We start from the raw sequence: 21,784 nt of genomic DNA, 5'->3' as shown, positions 1-21,784 counted from the left end.
ATAAGTAGATAAATGAGAGTGCTTTCGGTTGAAAAGATCACCTTGCGCGTCGACGGCCTATATTATAATATATACAATAATATATATGTTACGGGCAAAGTGGAAAATTCGGGCAATGTATACAATGCCCGGGCATTGTATACATTGCCCGAATTTTCCACTTTGCCCGTAACATATACATACACATAAATAAGATATAATTACCTACATGGACACGCGGACATGCCTATTGCCTATTATATCATAACTGTGCGGAACTGACAAAATAAGCATACACTTCACCTACACCTACCTACCTATAAGATAATATAGATATATCTGCGATACTGGCAATACACACTATTACACTAGGCGATAGCAAAATAAAATAGGCGTATTATTTTTACCTCTATCGCATAATTATACATACAGGAAACGGTTTTTACTACATACCACGTAAATATATATATAAAAATGTGTGTGTGTGTGTGTGTGTGTGTGTGCATGTTATATGTAATAAATAATATTATATACACATGCTACATCGTAGTTTAAGCATATATATATATATATACAAACACTACGCGTTATACACTTATACGTGAACGTATTTTAGATTTGGAAATCGTGAGTCGTGACATTCATTTTTATATTATTATTATTATTAGGAACCTTAGTACCTACACCGTATAAATGTGTATAATTTATGGTTTTGGATGAAAACATAATAATATTATATTTAATGTCTATGTATATTGCAGTATATATATATATATATACCTATTATTATAGGTACCTACATATTATATACATTATGAGACCGTATACCGGGATCGTCGATAGAAGTTGATATTCGGTATTAAGTTGTCTGAATTAGTGTACTGCATGACGGGCACATGGTCACGATGAAGTTCCTTTTAATATAATATTATACTTAATAGCTGAAAATTGAAATTGTATTTAAGTATAGATAATAGATATAGTCGATGTCGATGTAATTATCGGTGGAAGGGGTAGGCTACGTTAGGTACCTGATTTGGATATAAATGCTGGCGTCATCTTGTTGGACATCGCTCATTTGCACCAAAAAAAAATTAATGCGTTTCGGGTACCTACGTACAGCCTATATTTACACAGCCAAAATAAAAAAGGTATGTTTTTCAGACAGTCAATTCGCCCTAAATTTACCTGTGTAAATATTTTCATTAACGACTTGGTTTAATTCACATATTTTTAAGATACTACAAAAATTTTAAATAAGCAAGGATATTAATTTTTTTAGATCAGGATCAATAATACTTATTTTTCCAAATAACAATCAACAATAGATGGATACTTTTTTTTAAATCATAGTCTATAATAACAGAGAACAGTGCACATTTTTTATAAATTATAATAAACCAATATATTTTTTGTATTATGTCTTCGACAGCTACACGCTTACATATATGCTGCAGTTATATTTTGTCTTACAATAGTTTTGCTGGGCTGCCAATAGGCTGTACTACCACCTAAACGTATTTTTTTTTTTTGACGCAAATGAGTAATACCCATCTTGTTATTGTAAGTATGAGGTTATACTATGATTCATAGGTGTGACTAGAACTATTTCTGGCCAACAGTTTTTTTCGGGAATTCTCTTTAAAAATTACTAAAAGTTAGTTTTTAGTTTATTTATTTACAGGCCCTGTCCATTGCTAACACATAATTATGATCTATATTTTGTATTCAATCATTCCATTAACACTATTTGTAAATTGTAAGAAGATACCTGCAATTTACCTAGTATACCTACTTGTCTGCGTGTTATATAATGATTAATAGCTATTAGAAATATTATAGCATTATTTAATTGTATTAAATTAGGAAGGGGAGAGGGTGGTGGCAAAATGAAACAAAATTCTAAAACCTATTATCCTATATACGAACATAGAAAAATTGGTTCACTGATCAAGACAATTTTATTTTATTTCAAAATATTTACTCCCTATCGGTTTTATTATTATTCAAAATAGTATATTATTGTGTAGCAAGTGCGGAGAGTAGCACACATTTCACCCAAGACTAAAATTGCCTACACGCACGCGGAACACATGCTACTTTTGTCACGTCTCAGCGTTCATCGGTCACGGGCTCTCGGCAAAGGCAATGCAGGGGTCCATACATAGACCTTAATATATAGTCACTGAGATAAACAAGAATATACTTATCTAGTATATTCTTATCTATCACAGTGAATATAGTACTAAACCATAGATAATAAAGATATATATATATATATATATATATTATCTATGTACTAAACAAGCAACGAGGGTATGGAAATCTTAACAACATAGAGGGCGCTTTTTGATTACTCCATTACTCGTACCACGATTTACCGTATATAATATACTATCTATAATCGTGACTCGTACGCAGGGTAGTGCAGGGTAGTAGGCCAGTAGGGTAAGAATGTAAAATATATAGGTATTTAGATTATTGTATATTGTCGTAAAGACAAGCTACACCACTGCGTTTGTTCGTAAATATGGCCAACATCACAGCTGGATGTGGTTACGTCACTAGTACCCACGATTAAAGATATATCTTTAATCGTGCTAGTACCTAATCATGTTGTTATTCTATGAAAACAATTTCATGAGAGGAAAATGTTAACGCGTAAAGACGTTATTATTTAAATATAAGATATGACCATGGTATAGATTTCAGTGTCGGGTTGTGCAGGGGATGCGCCCAGCACTTTTGGGGATTTCCATTTTACCACCTGGCACTATGGGGATTCCCACTTTACCGCCCGCTAGACGCAAAAAGGTCGTTTTCCAACGCTCCAGCCGTCAGCGGCAACTAAACTTTCGGTGCAGCCATGACAAATATGAAATAATATTAATCGAAGACCCTTTAAACATTCTAGACATTCCAGTATTACTTAAATTATAATTTTCTATGCATAATGACATTTTCTAAATGTTTGAACTAATTTTAATCTATTTATAGATACAATTATACCACTAGATACTCCATTCACACCTTTCTACGAATCCCTACATCAGTGTTAACATCTAAGTAAGTTATAAATTATAATAAAAATAACAATAATGTATGATATGATATTATTTATAATTAGCTACTAGGTATCTACCTGACTACCTATCATATTATAATAATATATATGATGTGTTTGGCAAAGATAAGTTCAACGTACCAAACAACTAATAAATAAATAAATTAGGTAGGTAGGTACCTAGTACCTTCTAATTGTGATATAAATAATTTATAAAATATCATTAAAAATAGAGGCTGGCACGCTATCTCCGCTCAGAATCGTTAATCGTAACTCGTAAGCAATTTAAATTAAGTAGTAAGTACATCCAATTAGTGGCGCCGGATCACCAAATTCATCTATGGCATGTATTGCAACAGAGCATTCCTCAAATGGTATGAAAAATATGAATAATTAGGTAGGTAAGTATAAAGTTTTTATTTGAAATAATATGGTACCCATACTAAAAAATTCAATAATTCAAATTTTGAATACATTTATTATTAAAAGATAAAAGGGAGTTGATCATACTTGATGAAACATCCTGTACCTGCATAGAAGAATATTGCAGATTATGCTTTTGCTATTTACTCATTCTTTGTGAGGGCACTTATTAGGAGTTACACTTATTATCTCACGAAATTTGTTTGGTAAAACTGTAAAAGGCTTGACCAGAACCATTTGGGCAGTTTAGTCATTATCTATTCTATGGCATACATTCGATTTTCTTATGAGGTGCGTGGGATTAAATTATACATAGTATGTTTGTCAAAGTATAGATAATGTTATGTGTATCCAGGAGAGCTTTTGAAAAAAAGAATGAATTTTGGGTTGCCGGAGTAGCATTAAATAGCAACCGAGTGCATTAAGATTTTAAGACTATTTTAGACAAATTAATTCATAAAACAGACTTCCCTTTTAGATTATTTGAGTATTGCCTATTGGCTATTAGTACGATATAATATCACTCTGACCGGACAATCATAATATAATATACTATATAGTATGGAGATTTTATACCGTGATTTTTTTTAAAACAAGCGTGACATAGGATTTTAGATGTGTTTTTTGCCAAACGTTCCAATTGATATAATGCAGCGATAATAATTATAAAAACAAATTTAAATATTTGTTAAGACTATACTTCAGATCAAATTTCCTACATTTTTAATATTATCCACCAAATTTTTAAATCCATTGTATGTTAAAAGAGTAATTAAAAAATTGTCATATTTCAATTTTTATTTTTTAGAGAAGTTAAAATCAAAACATCAAAAATGTGGGGAAGACGATCTCAAGTAGACTTTACAACAAATTCTAATCCGTTTTTTCTGTATTTAGAATTCTTATAACTTCACTATAATATCAACCGATACTTTTGGCAAAGAACCCGTCTAAAATCCTATGCCGTGCGTGTGTTAGACTAAGCCACTAAGCTAGAAAACCACGGTATCAAATACCTTTTACAATAGAAATAAATATATTATAATGAACAAGAGATACGGAAATAAGAAATCAAATAATAGTTCAATTTATTACGCCGATATGTCAGTACATTAGTACAATAATAGGAACACGCACAAACACATCCATCACAAGCCATAATACTCAGACAATTATTTACTAATGAAGATAAACAATATTTAGTATCTACACAGAAAATGTCTATTTTTATACCTCCTGGAACAAAAAATTAATGTTTTTGTAATTCCATCATATTGTCAAATATTTTATTTTTTACACAGTACACGCGTTACAATTTGCATAACCCCCTCCCACCATTTGTACGCCACTAGTTATACTATACATCCAAGTCTCGTAATGGGTGCCTAACCTACCTACCTAGTACCTACATATTACTATGAGACACGAGGACGAGAGCCATGTGTAAGTTAAATATAGGTACAAAAAATGAAAAATGAAATACAACAGAACTACAGAAGGTATAATATGTATCATGTATAATCATGTATGCGTAATAAAACGATGTATTAATTTCTCAGTGAATTATATAAAGTCATGACCTAATTAAATAAGAGGAAACAGTTTTTATACATGCTTCAATTATACCTACACAGTTGTCTGTACAAGTTTATAATAATATAACCTTGATTTGAAGAGCCGATTGTGACCTCCCCGATGTTATATATGTAGATATTATTTTTTTCCCCCTAATTTCTCTATATAATGGTAAAAAAATAAGTAGGTACGAACAGATCAATTCACATTTGGCCACTATTCAATTACCAATATATATGATACTTTAAGTTCAGTAATTCTGTCTTGACTCTTGAGTACCTATTCCATAATAGGTATTTATGAAAAATACGTTTTTTAAATTTTAAGTTCTTAAAAACTTTATCTGACTTAAATAAATATAAATTGTTTTATAAATAACCATTATTTAAGTGGATTACAATACATTTGCAATGTTTCACGTAATGGAACATATATATTATAGATTCTGAGTGGTTTGTGGAGCTATGAATCTATATTGATTTTCCAATGTGTGTTTTTTTATTTATTTGTTTTTCTTTGTGAATGCCACCGCCTTTGAAGACAGTAAAAATACTTCGATTTTCTACTCCAGCATCTCTACTGGTAGGAGAAAGAATCTAGTTGGTACTTTGAGGAGGTCAAAAGTAAAAGATTCCTCAGTAGTTTTCAAAAGCGTAGAGAAAAACAAAAAAAAATTAAGAAAAAACAGGAATTTTTAATTTGTATGCAAACACTCAGGATCCACTTTTCTACAAAATTGCTGTTTATTTTTTTAGAGTACCTAACACGAATACCTATTAAATATCTATATAGACAATTTTCCAAGCGAAAATTGATATTTCATTTTTAACGAAGAATAATGTTTAGTTTTTTTGTTGTAGTATAAAAATATTATTTGTGGTATATAACTTTTGAAGTACCTACCTACCTATATTATTAATATTTATTATATTTTATAACCACAATGACATTTTCAAATTACATTTCTTAGACAAAGATTAATTCTACCTGCTGTATTATACTAATGTAGTATTGTTGAACAGTAAAATAAATTACTTTAGTAGCAATATCATCAGGGCCGGAGTCAGGGTAAGGCGACCAAGCGGTCGACTAATGTGCCATTCACATCAGAACTAAAAAATTGCTCTTTAAAATTTCACACATTTAAACATTTTTGTCAGTAATATTATTTTTTATTATTTTGTTAAGAATATGAAATACCTTTAACTTAGTACTGAAATATAAATAATTATGGTTATTTCGTTTAGCCATACCTATATTAAAATAATACAAGTTCATTTTTAACTTTTTAAGTATATATTTACTATGGTTTAGCGTAGAATATTCATCTTATAATATGTTGCTCTATAAATATAAAACGCTTGCCAAGTCAGAAATTGGTGTGAGAGTGAGATTACCTGGTTTTTAATTGTTAGAAAATATGTATTAGGTAACTGTATGTAATATGTAAGTATTTTATTACAATATGATTAAACCAAAATTGTAGCTTTAAGAAATTATTAATTGCAAATCAATTTATTGAGAAAATATTAGATAATGGTAGAATATAGTAAGTTGAATATAACTAGTTTGAATTTAAGAGGTATTAGTAATTTTGCTTGTTTTAATTATTTAATAACTTATTTATTAAACTTGATAACGAATTGTGTACCTAATATGAATATTTTCCGATATCATACACAAGCGATATAACAATTTGAATCCAGAAAAAAGTCGATGTAAACAGCCCCGCAAAAAAAAATCATTTTCATTTAGTGAGATAGATAGATCTCCGTTCTCCGCCGAAACCGGAGAGCGGATTTTGTTGTTTGGGGTCTTGTTAGATTCACATTGGCTAGCCGCTAGGAGAAGTGCAGTGAAGATTTTCAGAACTTTATCTTAAATAAATAATAATTAATTCATTACAGAGTTTTAAAAAAATTAAAACACATTTTATTCGGAGCTTTTTGATGTTTTTCAGCCTTAAATCTCTGTAATGAATAATTAAAGACTGAAGATAAAATTCTAAAAATCTTCACTGCACTTGTCCTAGCCAACGTGAATCTAACAAGACCGCAAACAACAAAATTTGTTTTCCAGTTTCGAAAATTTACTCTGCTAAATGAAAAACTAGTGAAAAATAACTTTTTTTTTAGCTGTGAAAATTAAATAATTTCAGCTATCATAGTTTAGGAGAATAATTAAGAAATATAAATTTTTGGGACTGTTCACGCCGACATTTTTGTGGATTCAAATCGTTGTACTGCTTAGGTGTGAGATCGGATCTCTCCAATTAATATTTTACATTAATAACCTAACCCAGCTTCTTATTATTACTGAGTTAAATTTTTATTATTTTCCTATACTTACTGAAAAGCGCAGCCACCGCTGGACCAATTTATCTGGCAACGGCTGTACGCCACAACAGTCTAGTTGACGATTCAAAATCATTAGTTATTAGGTAAGTTGTAGAAAGTTGGTAAAATCAAGAAAAGCTTAGATCGATAGTAAATTTAAATTAATATTTTATTTATGTTATGTTTTTACTATGCTCTATTGTACACTCCATCTCCATTCATTATTAATTTACAACCATTTCTGCATTCTTAATTTGTATTATTATAACACATAATACCTATGTGCTTTAGTGCTTATTATATCTATTACTTACATTATATATTTATATTATATTTCATCATAATATGTATTTTCGTTTTTTTAAATTAAACGATACCAAATGAATCAGAGTCGGGCGGCCCCTGATTTTGTACCTATTAATATTATTATTATTCGTTTAGAGTAAATAGAAATACAGAATAAACATTTTTTTTTCAAATCAGGAAACGTATTTAAAACCGTTTTAAAACGTATTATAATAGTTATCGCTCAAAAAAACCCAAAACTAATAAAAATTAAAATAAAAGTTTTCAATTCTTTGACGTATGTAACGGATTTTGCACTTGAAAAGTATTGCCGTGGACTTTCCCAAAAATAATGCGTTTTGCATTATATCCTATTGTAGTTATAACTTATAAGTTATAAGTATTTAAAGTAGAGCAAATTGGACATTTGTCTACTACCAAGGTGTTCTGAATAGAAGAGGTTACTAATAAAATTGTCAACCAGATGGATTTTATACCAGCTCCCTGGAGACATACTACGAGAACAGCCCACTATGCAATTGCACAGTAGTACCTTCCTCCCCAGATGTTAGTCAACATGAGTATACTACATTTATTATGAAAAATGTTGAAATATTCTGTTTTTGCCACATTTATGAAGATACTATATTATTTAACCACATTCAATAAATATTTTTACAATATTGCATTTAAAGAAAATAGTTAAAATTGAATAAATAAATACAATTTTTTTAGCATCTATTGACCATTAATTTGATATTTTTGTGGTTTAATATTTTTATCTTATTTATTTATTATTACATGCATATTTTAAATAGACAATAACAAGTACAATGTTCCATATCTTCAAAATTGAAACTAGCCAGTTTATACCTATTATACAATATACAATTTTAAAAATTATTTTCACAATATTATTCACATTTAGAAAAAAAAATTAGGTTTTATTGTTTTAATCATAATAATTATAAGTTAACAATTAATCCATATTTTTAACTATGCATTTTTATTGTAGTAAAACTATGTTACGAGACATTTTTGAGAATTTTTACAATCCATATGAAATAATTAAAATCTTTTAAAATATTTATCAATTTTTTAATCAAATATAACGTTCTAAAAATATTGAATTGTTAATAACGTACCAATATACAAGCTATCACTTATAAATTGTAAATACACAATTACTTATAAATTATAAGTTTTTAATAATTACATTGACATTAATTGTTTTACAATATAGATAGGATAAAATATTATTTATAGCCTATTAAAATATTTTATAATTATAACAAATAGTTTTTAATGATACAATCAACTAACATCAAAAATTGGTATGTTACACATAAGTATTCAATTTAACTCAACAATAATAAACACAGAAAATATAATTATACTCCATTCACATTTAGAAGGAATCTCGGCGGCTGAACTAATTACAGGGGCATAGTTCTACTTCACAGCAGGCATACAGATGGTTATCAGTTGGGAGGACAAACAAATGTCGTCTGACCTCCACCCTAGGTGACTGGTCACAAGTTCCCTCTTAACGTGATTGGAGTATATATAAGCAATTTTATATATTAGCCTAATTTTGCTATTGCATAAAACATAATTAAAAATACAAATTAGGAACGCCAGAATACAATTTGGTAAGTATTGAATTTATAGAGTGTGTATAACACAAAGTCATAAGTTAATTTGTTTTATTAATATTTAAAAATATATTTTGTACAGAAAATTCAAGATAGTTAGTTAAAATAATTAATCTATTAAATGTTAAGCTAAATTATAAAACATTAAAAACTATTGGTTTGTGTTATTTTTGAATCAAACAAACAACCTAAATATAAATCAACTAATTACTGATTACCACTGAGGCAACCATTATAATCTATAGAGCAACACTACAGCAACTTAAAAATAATGGGATTAAAATATAATAAGTGTAGTTTTTTTTTATAATTTAATCTCTTAACTTGAAATGCAAATAACATTCATACATTTTTAAATATCAATATAATATTATAGATATATGTATAGTATTTGCAATAGGTACAATATAATTATTATGACTTATAGTATATGCATATAATGTTACGTATCTTATTATATTCATACACAGTCCTATCACTTGTAGTGTTAGAAGAAAACAAATTTAAACATCAATTATTTATGATAGAATATATTAACATAGTCTCTATCAGACAGGCAAGGGTAAAAAATCATACATCCATTTACATGTGTTGCCAAGTAATCGGTATTAGATTTTGTGTTGAATCTAAATACCTAGATATATCTTCATGTAGTCCATGGCTCAGCCAAAGTATTTGTAATTTGCGATATTGTTCTTTACATAGGTATAATGGATTTCCACGTTTTAGACCTTGATCAGTTTCACCGTACTCGTCCAAATATGGTGGCATTATAAAACTTCCTTTATTTAAAGTGGCTAACAATAAAACTTCACACTCACGTACACGTAAGAAAATTCCAACTCCACAGCCACATGTATAAGCATGACCAGAACATGCTCCCACCTAAAATAATAACAATTTTGTTATTTTGTGATTTAGAAACATAATAGGAGATATATTAGGGAACAAGTAATTTATTTGCATAAGTCATTTACACTGTTTTTGTGCATTGAAAAATGTGTCAATTACATAATTTTATTGACATAATGTATTATAATATTTAATATAGGCAAGATTACTGATGAATTCTTTACAATAATTTATTATAAGTACACTTATAACATATTAGTGGTGATTATGAATTATGACTGATAAAATAAAACAGTACACCTAACAAAAATAAAATATGAAAAATAAGCATGTTGGCAAGCTGAAATTTTTTTTGTTCTAATGTTAGATGGGTGCACATTTAACAACACAAAATATTACTGAACTAAATTTTTAAATTGTCGATAATTATTAACATTCAAAGTTTAAATTTATTTCAAAAAATTTAAAAAAAACTGTTATTACAGTGAAGAGAAAATAAAAATGAAAACACATATAACTTAAATTATGCTTTTCACCGTTATATTAATCTAATACCTAATTTTATTCTACATCTTATTTTATATTATAATTTAATTATATATATTTGTTAAGACATTAGGTATTAGTATAATAATAAACAGTGCTGATTAAATAAGGCATAATATAAAGAAATAGATAAGTTAATCAAGGCTACATAACGCAATACAGATAGCACTCAAAATATAAAATTCATCAAGTATAATGAACAAAACTTGTAGACTATGTTAAATTGAAATGAAGAGTTATCATTCTTTATTTTGGCTGTATTTAGAGCTTAGTTTAAACCTTCATAGGGACTTTAGACATACATTTTAGATGAATAGATATTCAATTACTTACAGTAACACGTTTGACTTCAGTTTGACAACAGTAACTTTGAGAACATAGCATTGTTCCACACACCAAACACATAGTTGGATTTCTCGAATCTTCGTGATCGCTATTTGGACAGGTAAACATTGATACAGTGTTGATTAATTCACTATAATCATCTGGTAGCTGTACTAATTCATTGATATGCAACCAATCTTTAAATGGTATTTTTTCACCTTGTTTGATTTTGATTAACTTATCATTTTCAGACCATTTATTTATCAACGCCTCAACATATGGTTTGTCTAATATTTCTTTACATGTAGTAGGCAATCCCAAATAACAACACATATTATGGTATGTATCTCCATTCACTTCTGTTAAGACACCTGATGCTGGAACACCCGTAAGGAAATGATAAAATAGAGAACAACACCTCAAAAATGGTATGGAACAACTTTCTATTGAATTCCAAACAGCTATAGTGTTTTTAATACTAATGCCACGAAGTTTGTAAACCAAATTAGTTAAACAAAATGTGTCTTCTGCTTCTTCTGGGTCCATTTCAAGCATTTCCTCAGAATCTTCTTGGATATCAATGGTTAATATAATTTGTACTAAATTTGAAATGAACATTAAAAGTAGAGTATGGAAATCTAGCATAGTTCCTCTAGGTGCTGGCCCGGGCACTTCAGTATAATACAAGCTCGGAAGAGTCATTGTCAATGAAACTAACATTCCAAAAGCATCCCAATCGAGTATTCCGATTGAGTTATTTCCACCATTATCTATTGCCAAGGATAAAAGGCGAAGTGCGTGTAAATTGATTTCGTGTTCTTTTTTCCAAGTTGAACTGAGAATACCTGAAACCCGAACCAATGCTTCTAAACAATCTTTTTGTCGAGAAGATAACTCACCAAGTAATGGTTTGTTTTTATAGCGAAGAATTACTTCATTTGAATGTATTGTGTATGCACATGCTTTCCAAGTCATTAATGGGATTTGGTTATTATCTGGATGTGGATTGTTAAAACCAGTAGCTTTTGAATAAGTACTGTGAGCAAATTTCAATATTGTATCAACTAAGCTGGTTGAAAGAGCACTGTTTTTATATACAGATACTTTAGGTACAGCTTTTGGGGACGATTTGTCAAACATTAGTATTTGCATAATAAAATCATTAGTTCCTATGGAGAATTGGTTTGATGGTGGTAAAACTTCTTCCTCGTCGTCGTCTTCTTCTTGGGGTATTTCAATATTATCTCGTATAACGATTACCTGAGCCAAATTATTAGCAGCCTGCAACTGTAATGAAGAATTACTTCGAGTATTTCGCCGTTCAGGTTCTGGACTTGCTGATTGTTGAACAACAGATGGTTGTGATTGTGATACTTCAGGAGTTTTTGGTTTGACAACCTTACTTTGTTTTAGCGCCATATTTAATCCTTCTAACCAATTTTCAAATGTTAAATTTTCAAAAGTTTTCATGTTCTCTGACTCAGTAAAACTTGAAATAGGTGGTAACAATGGCATAACAGTATTACAAAGTCCTTCACAAAGTGGACATAAATATTCATTTTTATGCACATCAAAACTCAATGAATGTCTTAATCGATAAGGTCTTCTATTTTCTTTGGCAAGAATCATATCGAAATGTCTTTGCCAACAGGCAACATGCATAACATGTCCACAGGTGGAAATATGAGGAGAGGGACCAAAGTTAGCTGGTATATAGTACGGGTCAGAAAAGTTATCAGTAACATTTTCTGAACTATTTCTTACTTGACAAAGAATGGACGATTTTTGTACAAATGTAGCTAAAACCATTGCTTGGCTATCATGTGTCACCAGTTGTTCTTCCTGGCACAAAATGCACGTATATCTATTGTCGAAAACACTGGGTGTAGTTTGATATGGACCTAAAGCAACAGAAAGTTCACCAATATTTTCTAGGATATCCATACTAGTAGATTCTGAATAAGTAGGTGTGTTATCGAATAATGTAGCATTATCTTTCATAAAATTATTCTGCATTTGAGCCATCTGAGCCATAACAGTAGCTCTTCTTTCAGCAGCTAATTTAGCTCTTTTTTGTTTTTCAGACTCTGCATCTACATTTTTAATAACATCCATTTGTTCAACTTCTTTCTCTATTATTTCAATTGGTACACATTTTCTTCTTGGAGCAGATACTTGTTTAAACTTGTTTAGTGTCCATATTGCCAAGTCTTTATAAGCCTCTACTCTAGCACTACGCTTAAGCCCTTCTAATGCAACTTCTATACCATAAGATTCAGAGCGTTCCGTAAATGTAAATGACGGACTTTGTTGTTTTTCTTCTTCATGAAGAGCATAACCAATAAGATGAAGAACTTTATGAAGCTGAGATTCAGAAAAACTTCTACTTCTTAAATTTACGGTTCTATCTAATATCAATCTCATAATGTAAAACATTATATCACATTGCAATAAATTAGCAATCTTTGCAAAAGCATCACTGAATAATGGTAAACGGGGTGGAGGACAGCACTCTAATTCACCAGCTGCTTTTCTACGTTTTCTTTGTTCTTCTTCAGATTTAGACATTTCTTCTCGTGAATAATGATAAAAAAATACATTATAGTCATCATAAAAAATTGGCTTTAATTCATAAACACCTTTACCTCTAGTTTTTTTAAAGTCCGCAACATCATGTATAACTCTTTCTAAACACTCCTCATCTTCAATAAGGTTTAAGAGCGTCTTATTTAGTTCTGAATGAGGCATAGGTTCTACGCATAACTGCTGAATTACTTCTTTTCTTATACAATCATTAAAGGTCACTTTTCCAACACCAGGTGTATATCTTTCACCAACTATAGTGATTATAAGACCTAGAAATTCTTCAACTAAACTAATTGTTTGGCGTATAGATTCATCTTCTGATCCATTTAATAAGTTCAGTTCATAATTTGGTTGAGCCCACTTCAATAAATTAAACTTGTTTAACACATGAATTAAAAATTCATTACTGTCAATTAAAGATGCGCCCATTTGAAGTATAACAATATCCTTGTCTAACATTTCCACACGACATTTAGAATTATGATACAAATAAATTTGATTTAATAGTGAATATCCATTGCGTCTCCACATTCCAGCATGTACTTGTGATATTAAAACAAGAGCCCGAAGAACTGGTTCAATAATCTGTTCAGGAGACTGTTTTGCAGTCTGTACCTCAGAATGTTCAAAACTTAAGCCATAATGGTCTAGATATAAATGTAGTCCAGCAAGAAATCTAGATAACGGAAGATGTATAGATACAGGTTCACTTGATACGTCATAATCAATACAAGAAACTTTATAGTCAATCAATTCTCTAACTACAGTTGGTCTTTGAGGATCTAAAATTGGATTTTCATAAATTTTTTTTAAAGTCATCCTGTATACTTTTTTTAAAACAATACTATCTGATCCACACCATAACAGGATTTTGGTTATTAATGGTCTCAATTTAATATGCAAGTTGAATGCTGTTTCCCATTCTGGTTCATACTCCATATGTTGACCTACTTGCCTGGTAACAGTATCCATATTTTGCATATAATTAAGTATCTTAAGGACCAATGAAACAGCATGACAAAATGATAGTCTTAATTCAGGATTCCATGCATCAGGTACACAACCTAAGAGATAACGAATATCTCCAAGAACATGTTGAGCTCTTTTGAATGGCAAAGTTGATGTATTTCGTTCAAATTCCAACTTGCCTTGTTTATTTACTTTATGTGAACACTCTGATAAAAATGTATTTAAAAGTTGATATAAAACATCATGATGGGCCATTAAATAGTTAGCTAAAGTAGGTACAGTAAATATTTGTACACCTAATGAAGCAACAGAATATGAATAATCATGATCATCATTAATGAAATCCTTCATAATAGCACCATAATTTTTTGTAAACACCTTAGCAAATTCCCTTTTATTCTCATATTCTATGAACATACCAGCAATGAAAAGTTTATGCCAATGAAGTCTTGCTGACTTCCATAGAGCAGTGTCTTTACGTAATATGCTTTCTATAATGCAACCTTCTGTTGGTGTAGATGCAAGTACAACACTTGAAAATACTGATCTTAAACGTTCTGAATATCCTAATAAATTTTGCATCCATGTCAAGAGTCTAAGTGCATATATTTGATGGGCAATAACATGAGAATGAACTACAACTGTTTTCAAAGGTTTCCCCCCATGACGTGATGTAAATTTTTCAATTTCTTCTTTAAGGTCTTTGCATTGCACAAAACCAGCACATTTCACAACTGCTCTACCTTCTCGGTCAATAGATGTAACATAATCAATGGATTCTCGCTGTGGGCATTTAATGAATCTAGTAAGAGTTGTTATAACTTGATCAAATGTATGTGTCTCGTCATTATAAAGAACTGTACAAAAACGATCCTCCTGATTTTTATATATACTATATAAATCATCTAACATCTCATCAGAATCCAACTCAGCAGGTAACATAGGAGGGTGTTCTAAAGTAAGTAATGTACGAGCATAACCAAGAACAATTTCAAAAACTAAATGAGCACGTTTCTCCATATCACTTGTTAAAAAATTTAAGTTAACATGTTTTTTCTCTAAACCAAGCTTATGAGTTTGACAATAAGCATCTTGTTTCCAAGCTTCTATATCGCCACAGTCACAGCATCCACCTCCATAAGATGTTCCCATTTTATACTTGTGATTTTTATGCGGAGATCGTTTAAAACAGTCCACACATAATACACAAGTACTATCCATTCCACATTCTCGACAATTATATGTTGGCTCGCCCATTTTGAATACTCGACCACATACTGAAGGTGGGAAGTTCTGTTTTGTTAAGCCATGTAATACTTCAATACTATTTCCATTACAGATAAATTCTTCGAGTGTATTGAGTAAAGTTTTTTCTGCTTTCTGTTCATTAAATGACCATTCTAGAGAATTTCCTTGGATTTCTGGTTTCAAAATAGTTGGCACCCATGTTTTCCAATAACTTCGAAAGTCAGATTCGGTTAAAGTGTTATTCTCAAATTTTTTTGACCATTCATTAACAATGTCGAGATTTTGATCAATTTCTTTGGAATCATTGCTTTCATCCACTTCCATTGGAGTGTCTAAATCACTCATTGTGTCATGGAGTTACCTAAAACAAAAATAAAAATTGGGTAAGAATATTTGATTGTAAAAATTGTAAACAGTAGGTAGGTACTAATATAAAAAAAATAATTTATAATCACTAATATGATCAGTGGTTAGACTTATTGTCTAGTTGGGTAGTTGAAAACATATTTTGCATAAAAATACACTATCTGTAAATTGGAAAAACCAATCACCATAACTAGTTTATGGCGGACAATGACACAAGAAAAATAGAATTGTGTATTGCCATAGCCCATAAGACACTCCCTCAGTTGCACAAAAAATATCAGAAATTTAAAAATATGGACTTTTAAACATTCTAAAATCAAAATATGAATAAATCTACTATTAGAGAAATGAAAAAAAGAATGGGGGTGAGCATGCATAAAAAATCACTCTGTATAGTACAAGCTGTTCGAATGATTTGTATTTGTATTTGTATTTGTACTTGTAAAAAAATGTATGCGCCATATATTTCTTCTAATTTTAATAGTAATATAATATGATCAATGACGACCATTCAGATAAACAAAACATTTTTGTTTTTTTTTAATTTAGAAATAAATCAAGTGTGGCTTACTCTTAATAAAGGAGTTGAAAAGAGGGTTTTGTAAATTAGAAGTTTTTTCTTTTAGATTGGTATTATTAGTTCTCGATATTAGAGGACGAACGATGCGCTTGCGGGCATTGAGGGTCAGTCTTTTGGTTCGTATATGACTTTTCCATGTTAGTCGTTCATTAAGATTGAGTCCCAGGTATTTTATTGTGTCCGATGTGGAAATTGGGATATTGTTTAATGTAACAGTTCGACATACAACCTTCTTGAGAGTAAATGTAGCGTGTCTTGATTTGTTTTGGTTTATTTTGATACCCTATTAGTCGTACCAGTTAGTCATTAGGTTGAGGTGAAGTTGTAGATTTGATGAGGTGGTCACCAGATTTTCAAAATGTATTATTTAAATTATTTATTAGTATTCTAAGGGGGTAAATATTGTCTCATTATATCCTATGTTTTTTTTAAAGGGTTAATGATGCAAACAACAAGATATTGAAGATGTGACAAGAGAAAGTTATGTATTTTAATTTGTATTTACCTATAATTTAAACTACTTTTATTGATTTTCTAAATAATATAACTGTGGAATTGGGCTCTATAATTTTTTCAGGAATTCATTATAAGATTCCAGAAATTTCTCAGTAGATTGGTCTAGACCAGAGAAAAGTAATTAGTCACTGATTAAGGATGGACGGATTGATTGAGAAGTAAAGCTAGACAATAAACATATGTTTTCTAAAAAAATCTGTAAAAATATGATTCATTAAATTTCATTACAACTAATGAATGAACAGAATAAGTATATATCATCATGCAAACTGTGTAAAGTGTAAGATATAATCTTATTAAACTTTAGAACAATTAAAAAATGTTAAGTATATCATCAAACTGTAAAATTTAATTTTTCATTAAATATTAAATAATGTAGATACTCAGAGTAATGTACAATAAAAATTTTTTTTGAGCTGTAGTTGTGCCAATAGTGATGATGCATATAAATATGATATACATCCATAAAGTGTGGGTTGCGGTGTTTTTCTGTATAAGCTAATTGGCTAATTTCATGACTCACTCTGTATAGTGTTTATTTATATATATATATGTATATATAGAGATTTATTTAGTAAATATCCTGTAAACAAGAACAAAAATTATAATAGATTTTAATAAAATATAAATTATCTAGTATATTTCCTGATACCTAAGAAATAATAATCAAACGATTAAATATTTTGGGAGAAGCAATGAATGTATTGATTTACAATGATGTGTTTTTTTTAAACTTTATTGTCGGTGTACATGATTAATATTCGAAATAATTCTTCGATTTTCATCCTCAGGAACTTTTACTTTTCTAGTGGGAAAATAAATCTAGTTGGTACATTCAAGAGCCGAAATTGAAAATTCCCAGTAGTTACAAAAATCATTGAGAATAAACTGACATTTTTACACAAAATAGATTTTGGGTTTTAGTGTAACTCTAAAAAAATGTCTATAGATACATTAATTTTTCCCTGAATATTCATATTAGCATTTTCTATACTCAGTATAATATTCAAAATATTTTGACTCTTTTTGATTTATTTATAATCATTTTGCTATTTTAAATGTTCAAATGTTTTTAGGTTTTTTTCTATAGATATCAATAAAACTTTTTTTTTTAGATATAAGATTTCTAAATTGAGTACAAGGCTCTTTGCAAGTGTTTATAATACTACTTCGAAATAGGCATGGTTTTTTTTTTAAGCATTTAAACTCGATTTTAAATCGAAATGTTGACAAAATTCATTGGTCACGATAATTTGCAAATTATTTAACAGTTAAAAATGTACATTGTTCAAATTGTATTATGAAGGATTATAAATTCAAAACACAGTTCCTCATAAGTATTAAATACGGCAAGCAAAAAATCTAAAAATTATTTAAACACAAAATTGAATTGATATTTTAAGTTCAAAGTGGGATGAAATAAGTAATTTAAACAGGGAATAATGATTTAAGTCAGTTTTTTATAATCTAAAAATATCATTCACGAGTACTTGGAACTTTTAAAGTAAGTATGTAAAATAAAACTTTTGAAATAAAATGTTTTTGGCAAAAATAATTTAACCTACTATATAGTAAAATAAATTACTTTAATAGCAATATCATAAAATATACTTAGAAGTATAGCTGATAGACCATATTCTGTCAGAATTGTTTTTTTTTGTGTACAATGTTTCTATATCATTAAATTCAAATTTAACACATCCATTAAAGTAACCCACTCACCATATACTACTGTAGAGCGGAACCCACTTTTTTAAAAATTACTTTAATGAAACACTTTAATTATTGACAATTACCTATCAATCAACTTATACAATTAAGTAATTATAACTAACTATGTTAAATACCTACCTGTCATTAATTGTATTACCTATGTGTATTTTTTTAAATAACAATACAACTTAACAATATAAAAATACTAATTTTGATTTTTCAATAGAGGGTACAATAAATAAGTGTCATAGATAGGTAACCCACTTAACAGGTGATAAGACAAAACAATATATTATTACCTTTATTCATATACCTTTTTAGGAATTGACTTTACATTAGACATTTACTTTATTATATCAATGTCTTTAACCTTGAATAACAAGGAAGTTATCAACGCTTTATTCAGGATTAGTATAAACTGTGAACTGCTATTGTGTATACATATTAAGTAGTAGAACAATGTTAAAACCCCAAAGGGTTGTCTAAACTTTAGATGGTATGTCATAAAGTGTAATTATTTTCAACCGTCATATAAGGCTGGCATATAACACTTGCGATGGGAGCCTTTTAAGGGTAGGGGTTATAAAGGTTTTCGAAAAGAAACGACCAGTTTTCATCCGTCAAGCAATTTGTTCTGAATGTCAATGAAATTTATTAAGGGATTGACAAGTTGTTATTTTTGCATAAACTATAAGGTATCGTCTTAATATTATTTCATAGATGATTTATTTTCTTAAAAAGCAGGTTTTTCTGAAAATATAATTATGTACAAGTAGAGTACATAATATTATTCAAAGCATTTTGAAATAGGCATTCAATTCTAGAACTCATGGTTCTTGGTAAATACACTTTTATTCTCATATGAGAACATTGAAACATTTATAAAAAAATTAAGTAACTTAATTAGTTACTATAGATCAAAGATACCTATGTGGTAAAAATAGCTAGTCAATGACCTATTAATCAAATCTGATTATTGATTAAAAATGACTACAAACTCTACCTAGGTACCTAGTAATAAGAAAAATCAAATGTATACAAATAACTAAATTAAACTAATACCTACATAAAATAGGATATCATAGAACTACTTCTATGAACAAAAATATGATAACTACACATTAATATATCATATAGTATTAGTATATTACACATAATTTAAAAAACACAATAACATCTTAGATTCAATATAATATGTTACTACGTAAACTAAAGTAATGCAGTTATAGATAATATATTATGTTTAACATAAATCATAGGTAATCAGATTTATTAAAAGTTTAAATAGATCATAATATATCTAATATATTCAGTGTTCGAAACATTCACTAAAAAAAAGAATTTTTTCACGTTCAGTTCTTAAAAATGGAACTCGTTCACGTTTGTGTTTTTTTCAAATGAACACGTTCAAGTTCATTGAAAAAATGAGTACATTCACTAGGTTGTCCATTTAATTTTTTTATAAAAGGAATTGTAATAAAATATTTTATTACATAATATAAGTACCTAATCAATATATTTTAAACATATATTTATTAAATGGCAAATAAATTGATTGTCTTAAAAAAAATTTTCATTCAATTTATTAAAATATAACAATATAAACGTTACGTTCAATTTGAAAAAAAACGAGTTACATTAGCGCAACGCTTACTAAACATGACCGTGAACATGGGTTTAAAAAATAACATTCTTTCCAAACACTGATTATATTGTGCATCCTTGATGTCAACAAAAATTGCTAAGACAAGGAAGATGTATGCTCATTTTGTTAATTTTGATGTTTAGAACATGTGTGTTTGAGATATCTTTGTTATACTAATTTAATGCATAAAAACAAAAACAACATAAGCCCATATGTCAAGGCAACCCATACTTAGAATAGTATTCACACTTTTAGCATAGCATATGCAGCAATTTTTCACTTTGTTTTACTTTACAAGGGATAAATTTATTAAACTCATGTTTAGACTATTTTACCACCATAATTAGTTAGAGAGGGGGGAGGTTAAATTCATGGCAAACTCAAGAGCCACCCCGAGCACAAAATATTCGGTTGTCTGATGTCAGCAACCGGCTATAGAGTATGCACTCGGGTTATAAGAGGGTAGTAGTTGCTGGAGAGTGGTGGTGAGGAGACGATGCAGAAGCAACTAGATACAGAAGACGCGGACGAAAAACATTATATACATCAGAAAGGTCGCAAAACAATAAATGCAATTTTTAATTTACTCACTGACTGCGGGCGGCGTAAGGACTAAGGAGATGAGCTCCTTTGGATCAGTGGTTCACACAAAACGACGACAACAACGATGACGGCGGCTGTGGATAGGATCCGTTCTCGGTCGTGCGACACAGTGACGCGCAAAAGCGAACGACGGCCGTCGGGGTCGCTTTAGTCGACGTCTGCTGGTCGAAACGGACTTTTGCAGTTTTGCGTTGTCCCTTAGTTGATTTCACTTAAACGTTGAACTTTTTTTTCACTATTTGATAAAAATAGCAGTAAACCTATCCTCGCGAACAGCTGTCGCCTGTCGCGCCGTCTCTTCACAGTTCACTGTGGCGTGTAGTGACTAGTGAGTTGGGAGACGTAGTGCCGTAGTGGGTACATAAAGCGACAACCGTACACGATGTACACATAGGTACATAATAATAGTGACGGTAACACAGTATAAGGTATTATCACAAAGTAAAATAAATTGAATTCAGTTGTGTTTTTATCAGTGAATGAAAGAAATGATGATGGCGAGAAAATGGTACCACACAA

At 29.7% G+C, this 21,784-nt stretch overlaps 1 protein-coding gene across 1 annotated transcript; it reads right to left on the bottom strand.

Annotated features, from left to right (window-relative positions):
- Positions 1-8,651: 8,651 nt before the first annotated feature.
- Positions 8,652-21,696, bottom strand: LOC111027339 (E3 ubiquitin-protein ligase UBR2). Its single transcript, XM_022305699.1, has 3 exons — positions 21,254-21,696; positions 11,049-16,203; positions 8,652-10,202 (listed from the first exon to the last, which is right to left on the bottom strand). Exons 2-3 carry the CDS (start codon positions 16,185-16,187, stop codon positions 9,900-9,902), a joined length of 5,442 nt encoding a protein of 1,813 aa, XP_022161391.1. The 5' UTR covers positions 16,188-16,203; positions 21,254-21,696; the 3' UTR covers positions 8,652-9,899.
- Positions 21,697-21,784: the final 88 nt, after the last annotated feature.

This window comes from Myzus persicae, unplaced genomic scaffold (assembly GCF_001856785.1).
Source record: "Myzus persicae strain clone G006 unplaced genomic scaffold, MPER_G0061.0, whole genome shotgun sequence".
Classification (NCBI taxonomy): Eukaryota; Metazoa; Arthropoda; class Insecta; order Hemiptera; family Aphididae; genus Myzus; species Myzus persicae.
This window is presented reverse-complemented; position numbering and strand designations above follow the sequence as displayed.

Coding starts and splice junctions, on each gene's coding strand:
- LOC111027339 (XM_022305699.1), bottom strand. CDS start 16,187: ATGAGTGATTTAGACACTCCAATGGAAGTGGATGAAAGCAATGATTCC. Junction 10,203..11,048: donor CTGAAGTCAAACGTGTTACT/GTAAGTAATTGA, acceptor TTATTATTTTAG/GTGGGAGCATGTTCTGGTCA.